At 39.1% G+C, this 8,649-nt stretch overlaps 1 protein-coding gene across 1 annotated transcript in view; it reads right to left on the bottom strand.

The window, feature by feature from the left end:
* Positions 1–3,107: 3,107 nt before the first annotated feature.
* sfswap (splicing factor SWAP) overlaps positions 3,108–8,649 on the bottom strand; it is a 40,068-nt gene continuing 34,526 nt past the window's right edge. Inside the window, exon 20 of the mRNA XM_029515650.1 lies at positions 3,108–3,722. Coding sequence (XP_029371510.1) covers positions 3,657–3,722 — 66 coding nt within the window. The 3' untranslated portion in view covers positions 3,108–3,656. The remainder of the gene's footprint in view (positions 3,723–8,649) is intronic.

Genomic DNA, 8,649 nt, shown 5'->3' with positions numbered 1-8,649 from the left:
CCCACAGCATGATGCTGCCACCACTGTGCTTCACTGTTGCAATGGTATTGACCAGGTGGTGCGCAGCACCCATTTTCTTCATGCATGCTACTTAGAACTGAAGCTAAAGAGTTCAGTCTTGGTCTCATCAGACCCGAGAAACGTGTTTCTCATAGTCTGTAAGTCCTTTTGGGGCCTTTTTGCAAACTGTAGGCTTTCATGTGTTTCTCACTGCGGAGAGGCCACTGCCATATAGCAGACTGGTGGAAGGCTGCACTGACAGTTTCCTCTCTGGGACTTTCTCTCATCCTCACACAGGATCTCTGGTCCTCAGCCAGAGTGATCTTCAGGTTGTTGGTTAATATTCTCGCCTCGGTCCTTCTCATTCAGTGCAGCAGATTTTATTTATTTATTTTATTTTTTTTTGTAGCCTTGCCACAATGCTGTCACTAAGCTCTTTGAGCAGTTCCATCAACCTCACAGCTCTCATTTACTGCAACGTGCACTGTGAGCTGTAGGCCTTTATAAACAGGTGTGTGCCTTTCCAAATCATGCCCAATCACTTAAACTCAGCACAGCTGGACTCCAGTGAAGGCGTACAACCATCTCAAAGATGATTGAAACAAATGGACGACTGTGACAAAGCAAAGCGCCAGCTTTTCAGCTCCACTTTTTTCATTAAATTGCAATAAGTTTTATGATACTTTGTTTGCACTGTCATTGTGGAGTGCTGAATGTAGATTGATTAGGGAAAAAAAAAAATATTTAAATGATTTTAACAAAAGGCTACAACATTATAAATGGTGAAAAAATTAATGTGGTCTGGACACTTTCACCCTGTTCGATTCCACCTATGTAATTGATGATTAAAAGATTGCCATCTTATTGTCTTCATGCAGATGGAATAATTTCTTTTTTAATATCTACTCCAAAACGTATTTCCACACAACTGCAGAGTTTTGCTGTCTTGGAATATAACTGTTGGTGTAAAGCCAACACAATATTAATCTGGTGTAGTTCTACTTCTACTGAAGGCTGCAGAATTGTACTGGCAAGCTAAAGCAACGGTTTAGAGTTACAGTGGAGTGATCAGCACATGTGCAATTAGACTTAAGTTATGCATTTTGAATAAGTGGTTTTATGTGAATTATTAAAACACTAGGCTAGTGCCAGGATGAAGCCTTGTGATTGAACAAACTAACACGCACATAATCTCCTTAAAGTTTTATTTCTAACGGGTGTGTAATTTGTTGAAGTGTTTTTTCTCTGGTGTCCACCAGCTCGCATTATGCATGTTGTTGTGTTGCTGTAGTTGCCAATGGAGACAAAGTAGTTCAATGCCTTTTGATAACATTTTTTTTTTTTTTTAAACAGAAACCAATCCAGCCCCATTTTCCACTCTGTCTGGCACTGTTTGGACAACACTAAAATCAGGATGAGTGCAGAATTGTGCCATGTATTCTGTTGGGACTAAAACTCACAACCGAGTTATCAGAAAACACCTTTTGTTGATTGTACTTGCGAGAGTGAAATGATGGTGTGATAAGTCAGTTTGTGATTGTGCTGCACATTAAGTACGTGCAGAGAGACAAAGATAGAAACTGATTCAAATATTAAAATAAACCAAATAGGCAATACAATTTAAATATACCGTGTTTGCTGCAGTTACATTGTAAGCATCTCATTGTGACCTTATTTTGGTTAAGATTATAAGGAGTAAGGGCTTGATTAGCAACCAACTTAGGCTGTTTGGGGTTTCCTTTAAAGCTGCATGGTTCACATGTGTTCCAACAGTTAGTGCATATAGTGAAGGAAATAATGCACATCAGCTGCAAACTGTGTGTGGCAGCTGTTCGTGTTTGTTAGGAGGGGGGGAAAACTCAGCATCTTCATGGCCCGAGGCAGGAAGCAGCCTTCTGCTTTGGTGGCGATGTTTTTGTTGTTTTTTTTTTTTTTTTTCCACATGTTGGAGGTGAGAATTGACTTTCGCTGTGATGAGAGGAAGTCCGACCTGCCCTTGCAGAGCCTGCAGGTTGGTGGAGCAGCTGGGATGTCTTTTTGCTGGCTAAGGAAAGGAAGGCATTATGACTGTCTAGTAGTTGATGAGACTTGCACTTTATTTCCTCCTGCATCCTGTTCTGTGGAGATTGACCGGCTACTTGGTTTAACTGTCTGAAACACTGCTGTCAAATAAGACCTTTCCTCGTTGGGTTATTTAGTCGCTTCTGGTGATCGGATGAACTTTGATACTGTGAAATGTCAGAACTGTCTCATCTTACTCTGAAGTTTACCAACGAGATTGTACATGAATCATCAATCTCAGGAGTTTTGCTCAGAGTTGTCTGATATGATCTTTGACAGAAATTTATTGGGAGGTCATTGATAATACTCCGCTATACCTTCCAGTCGAGCATTTCCTAGAACTTTTTCATTTTGTGTGAAAGACACATTTCCTTTTGAGTAGCTGGCTCTTCCACTCACAGCTGTACTGAACCAATTTGAAGCCCAGTAAATATACAGAGTCCTCTGAATGGTGACACCAATCTCTAATTGTGACCTAACGTTGCTTTAGACCTTGAAAAAGGCCAAACTTGGCAAAAAACAAACAAACAAAAAAACAAAAACCGAATGGGCTGTTTTTTTTCCTTCACTACCACTCTAATGGTCTGCAGTCAAAAAACTGAAAAACAGAAGTTTGAAAGGGAATGAGAAGAAAGCACCATAACTTCCCTTTTTTAGTGTTTTCCTGAACATTTAATCGCTTATGAGTTTGTTCTCTGCCTGGGGTCATCAAGCAGGACTCTACTTTCTGTGCACAGAGTGTGACTGAGCATTGGGTCACAAGTGCCATCTCAGCAGCAGTAGCAGCAGTGGCTGACACCTAGGGGGAATATCAGCCAATCGCCTCCTGGTCTGTCTGGCTTATCGGCCAGGCTGCTGTGGCACTAAACTTTGTACAGTAAATGGAGGTGAAAGTTTGGGGGCAGTAAAAGTAATTTCTTCCATCTTATCTGTGTACCAAATAAAGGGCGGTGAAGAGGTTGCTCAAATGTTGGGGTTTAGTTTGTTGGTGATATCTGAGACACACTGGAGAGTCCATGTAGGTGAAGAAAACTCTAGTAAAAGTATGAATAACTGATAGTTGAAACTTTAATGAGAGTTTGGATTAGAAAGTAGTTCTGCATCAAATTCCTTACAGTACAAATCAGGAATAGAAGGCCACACACCAGTGCTGAGGGACAGGTTAAAAAATAAAAACAGGTTATCAAGTAGTGAGTGATGTGCTGGGGAGAAAAGTTGGAGGAATTAAAAAGGAAAACAGTTGAGACAGCAGACGAGGGCGGAGAGGGGTGAAATTATCAAACGACAAAACCCTTCATAGAAGGAGAGAATACTGATGTCCTGCAGCTTTTGGTGATGCTGCATAGAAAGTCAACGTGTGGCAGAAAAATAGGGTTTCAAAATGGGATGCAAAATAGATGTGAGATGTCATTGTGAGTGAAAATGCAATGCAGGCCAAGTGAGTCTATTGATTCTCAAATCAAGATGATGGAAATGAAATCATGAAGACACAGGACATCAGATCCCAATCAGATGAATCTCCAGGAAAAAAAGAGAATGCTGCTTTGCTTGCTGACTGCCAGAGGTTGGTTCTGTTCGTAGAAACCAGTGCCTCTTTAAGAATTTGGAGGCTGGAAGGTCTTGGAGTTGGCAAGCATGGCTCGCACTTTGGCCATCAGATCCTGAAAAGCGAGGAGAGACAAATGAGTTTAATGTAAAACAGTAATGCAGTGTACTTGAATACATTCATCATGGGTGTAAGAGCTGACAGGACTGATAACTACACCCGAGGGTCCACTAGTACCACTGACTGACTAAGAATAAAGCAACTTACTATAGTGGAATGCTGTTATTTGTTACTCCCCCTGGTCAACAATTCTCAAATCTGTTCCATTAAACTTTTTGATTCTCTTTGTGATTTATTGTGTTTTAACTATTGTTAAAAAAAAAAAAAAAAAATTAAACTGTCCGCTCCATGAATTGCTCAATGTATCATAAAATGTGACATACAAGTACAGAAAATACCCAGTAAGGACACAAATAACCTGGTTTCCATCCATGTACAGCAAATCTGCTGGTTTTAGCAGCTGACCCGCTCTGTGGCAAACAGAAAATGAATTACAGTATGGAGGGGGAAAAAAAAATAAATAAATACAAATAAAAATCAATGATAGGAAAAACTGTAATTTTGTAGAAAGCTGCGATGACAAAAAATAAGTTGAGCTCAACAGGGATGTTGGGAGTCTGGGGTAAGGACCTTCTATAATGCAATTTATAGTTTTCACTTAGTTTTCCCTCCCCTTCCAGGTGGAAATGTAAATTCTGCTGACCAGAGAGCAAGTGCTTGCATTGCAAAATTGCAAGTGTTGATTTGCATTGCAAGAGCGATTCAAACACACATGGACAAAAATATCTACCTCCGAGCTCTGCTGACAGACGAGACAAATTAATAGCTATTATCACAGAGGAAAAGAGCTGCCACATCGAATTGTTCAAACCGCTGTTTCTTTCCAAATCTTGGTGTATCTGAATGGACACGTGTGAAAACACTCAAGGAAGATGTCACAAATTGCGACTAACAATGCTCTACATTATTATGAATTGAAAAACAAGCAGATATAACAGAGTTGAATTGTTGTCTGTTTAGAGTGTCTTGGCAAAGTATAGAAAAAAAAAATCATTCCACTTTAACAGATCACAACAAGGTTATCGCATATGGGGTGGCAATCTCTGATTACATAATAATACTGGATAATATAAAGGCCAAATTATTTCAGTGACGATTATAACCTAAATATTCTTTATATCATTCAACATCTTTTGAATAAAAATTAGTTTATTTTTATATTTATATAAAATAATAATAATAATAATAATAATAATAATAATAATATTTATTATTCCCAACCCACTGTTGGCTGAGAGAAAACATACACTGCTCTGTCATGCAATAGGTCTGCAGGGACATATTTAAATCTGATGTGGTGCATTTCACCCACGGAGGTTCTGTAATTGGAATGTTTACTTGATATGCCATTAATTCAAACGAACACCCAAATTAGTGGCCACATCTTACAAATGAACGAACCCCACAGAGCGGTGATTGTGAAAGGCCTGCAGTAATGAGCAGTCGACCTGATTATTCTCTGTAGCTTCAATCTTTTACAACTTCGCCACATTTAAGTCAGCAGTTCTCGTACTAAATTAAATTCTAAAAACTGTGTAGCAATGGATTGTTTTACGTTATTTATATTCAAAACATGTTTTGACATGCTTTATTTCTGTGATTCTGCCATTTGGAGATTCAGATCACCCACCTACCAACAAAATATTCACTACTGAGAATTGAGAGAACTTCAAGTATTATTATTTTTTTCAGAAGAGATTTTTTGTTTGCATTTTTATCTGCTTGACATCAGCCTCACCCTCCAAAAGCTGTCGTCTTCTAGTGTTTCTGTTTCACAACTGAAGGATCAGGTTAGAAAACAAAACACAGACACTGTTAGCCATCACTGAGGTTGACCGCAGCTTCTCAAGAATGCATCTAGAAAATAAGACTATGGTCATTTGGGGATGTTTTAGATGGCAGATCTGTTTCAATTAATTTCAGTGGTAATGGAAACAGAAGGAGGAGCTACAGTGAGCTGTTAGATTAAGAGTTGCAGCATGAAATCGGGCTGTAATTGCTCACAGCGTGACAGAAATGAGACAAATTATTGACTGACTTCTGCCACAAATCGATGGAGTTTGTTTGGCTGCACTGCAGACACGTGAGCTGCGCCTCCCTTTTTGTATTTTTGACAGTGTGTTTGCTGTGCCCAGCATTAAAAGCACACTTGTTACTGCCACTTATCCCAGTTGGTGCTAAATCAACCAGTTGCAGTTTTATTTCTCTTTAAACTGTGCTGCTTAATTTTCTTTGAGATTTATCTTTTATAAATTGTTCTTGTCTGTTTCTCATCTGCCTTGTGTTGCTCTTCTATCTTAAAAACATGCAGTTTATTTACAAATGTTTTCTGTTTTTCCCCCCCTCTCCTTGGGGGGGAAAAAAAAAAAACAAAACAAAAACACCCAACAACAAAAAAGAAAAACAAAAAAAAAAACAAAACAAAAAACCTTAGATTCAGTAAAAAGGAAGGACTTATCAAATAGAACAGGCACCAGTAATGGTCTGAGAAGGAAACACAATTAACCCCGTGATTGATTTGTGCAATTCGTACCCACCATTTAAGAGTTACTGAGGAGTTTGAGTTTAAGTTAAATTTAGAGGAGTCTGAAAATCCTAAACAGTACAAATGCAAGTTCCATCACATACATGGGAAGAAATTTCACAGATTTGATGCTAATTGCAACATTAAGTACACCATAAATGAGTGTTAGGACGAATCTGGGTGGGCTGTGCAACATCTAGTTTGTTCTTTCCATGCAAAATAAACCTATTCACACACTTTCCAGAGGCAGGTTTTCCTCAGCAGTTCTCTTTTTAGATGCACTGTGTTGAAAGCTCCTCTCAGAAGTGCACAAATTATGTATCAAACACAATATACCACATCAAACATATAGTGGAGCAGGAACGACAAGACAAGAGAGGAACAAGGACAAACATTAGGAAAATGAGAGGCGGGATGGGGCAAATCGCAACCAGGCACAATCAGGAAAGAAGAGACCATTAGGAACATGAAGATATGCTGAATTATTCAAGATGCGTTTGCTAAACATCGCGGACAGGGTCTAAGTAGTTAGTGCGTGCCGTACAGCTGTCAACAGCGTATTTTCATGAGCCAATTTATAGAGCCATGTTGAGATGAAGGTACAAGCAGCTGCTTTTGTTTGTTTGCTTGTGAGATAATGAGAAAGTGAAAGAAATATGACGTTGTTGATGAGAGAAAAGCGTCGGGAGATGTGTGGTTGTGTATACGCGGTGCAGTTAATCAGAGAGAATACGATACAAATGTCAGTGCATTATGATTTAAGTTGCCCTACTGTTGCCTCGCCACTCTTACGCTGTTGACTTCCATCAGCTCCAGTCTAAATGCCTCTGGTGGTACTGCGTTCTCTCAACACCCAGTGCAACACCTGTGTTCCTTTTGGATTTAATTTCTCCTGCACTACCACGTCTGATAAATTATTTACCAACTAAATCTCCAAAGTTGTCTTTCCTAAGCACGCCTACATAGTAAGCTCTATGCTCCCGGTTAAATCCATGGAGTTGCACACAGTTTGACAGCCAGTACATCAACATATTGCATCGGTTGAAATTAATCCAATGTTTTAGAGTGATTTATTAAAGATTGATGGCGATCTCAAGTGAAAATGCATAGAACCAGATACAGCTATAGATACAAGACAGCTGTGTAAATGCCATAGATTGCAGACATAATTTGGGGGTTTTGACAAATGAAAGTAATTGATTTTGAAATTTGTCAGATGTTTTCCCCATGTTCCCACAGCAGTCAAAAAAATAACTGAACAGTACATCATAATATTGCAGGCAAAAACACGAGACAATTTAGAGAAAGAGGAATAGTAAAAAAAAAAAAAAAAGGTGGGGGGCTTTGTTACCATGACAGTGTTTTCAGTATTGATAATCTCTGGAACCTTTTTGCTCATTTAACTACAGGTGCATGTACACGGCCACAGAACAGACCCTGTGGTATCTAAATCTGATAATCTCCAACCCATTTAGTTTACCTGATATTTTTATTCCTCGACTGGTGCCTATGCATGAATTTGATTGTGCTGCCTTCCTGAAAGCAGCCATATATTACGCAGCACGATTCTCACCAGGAAGAATGTGTACTTGGGTCAGAATTTACTGGCGGGGTCTGTGGAAGGTCACCCTGAGACTGATGATTGCGTAACATTTATTCAGACACAGCCCTTTTTTTCAATGTGAGGTTTTAACACCAAAATGGAGGACCATAGTGTTCCACAGTGAAACAACGCCCACCACCTCACTACATTTAAATTGTAACAAATACCCCAGTCATCCAATTACAACAGCTGAATGACTACAGGTAGATGGACAGACTTAATTGGAAAAAGTTTGGGGAAAAGCCAAATCTTGTTTTATCATCCCTAACCTTATTATATAACTTCACATTTTTTTTGCGCCACTGATGATGAGCCAGGCCCTACCACCACCATCAGTAGCTCATCTCACTAATGCTCCAGGATGAATGAAAGGAACTCTCTACAGCTAGGTGCTAAAATATTGTAGTCAGCCAACAGTGTTCCCATATTTCAGTCCATTCATGCTTTTGGAATTAAAATCTAATTCCAGTAAAATTGGTAACAACATATTGTCTGAATTTATAAGCGCTGGAATTCATCCTCAGAAGAAAGATAAAATTACAACAGATTGATTGTATTGTCATAGTCAGGTATGCCATGGTCTCCACTGTTAGCTGCCCCTATAATGTTAAAAAATATATAGCATCTGCCCTGTAGAATTCTTGGCTTCAATTCCAGAAGGAGTGAAGACGATGCAAGTTCAACTTCAGCCAGCGAAACAGAGGACAATATCAAAAATATAAGTTGTCATCTAGGGCTGAAACAATTCCTTGAATAATTCAAGTACCTTGATTACAAAAAATGATTGAGGAATTT

This window comes from Echeneis naucrates, chromosome 12, assembly GCF_900963305.1.
Source record: "Echeneis naucrates chromosome 12, fEcheNa1.1, whole genome shotgun sequence".
Lineage (NCBI taxonomy): Eukaryota > Metazoa > Chordata > Actinopteri > Carangiformes > Echeneidae > Echeneis > Echeneis naucrates.
The sequence above is the reverse complement of the archived record's forward strand: the minus strand, read 5'-3'. Positions and strand labels throughout refer to the sequence as shown.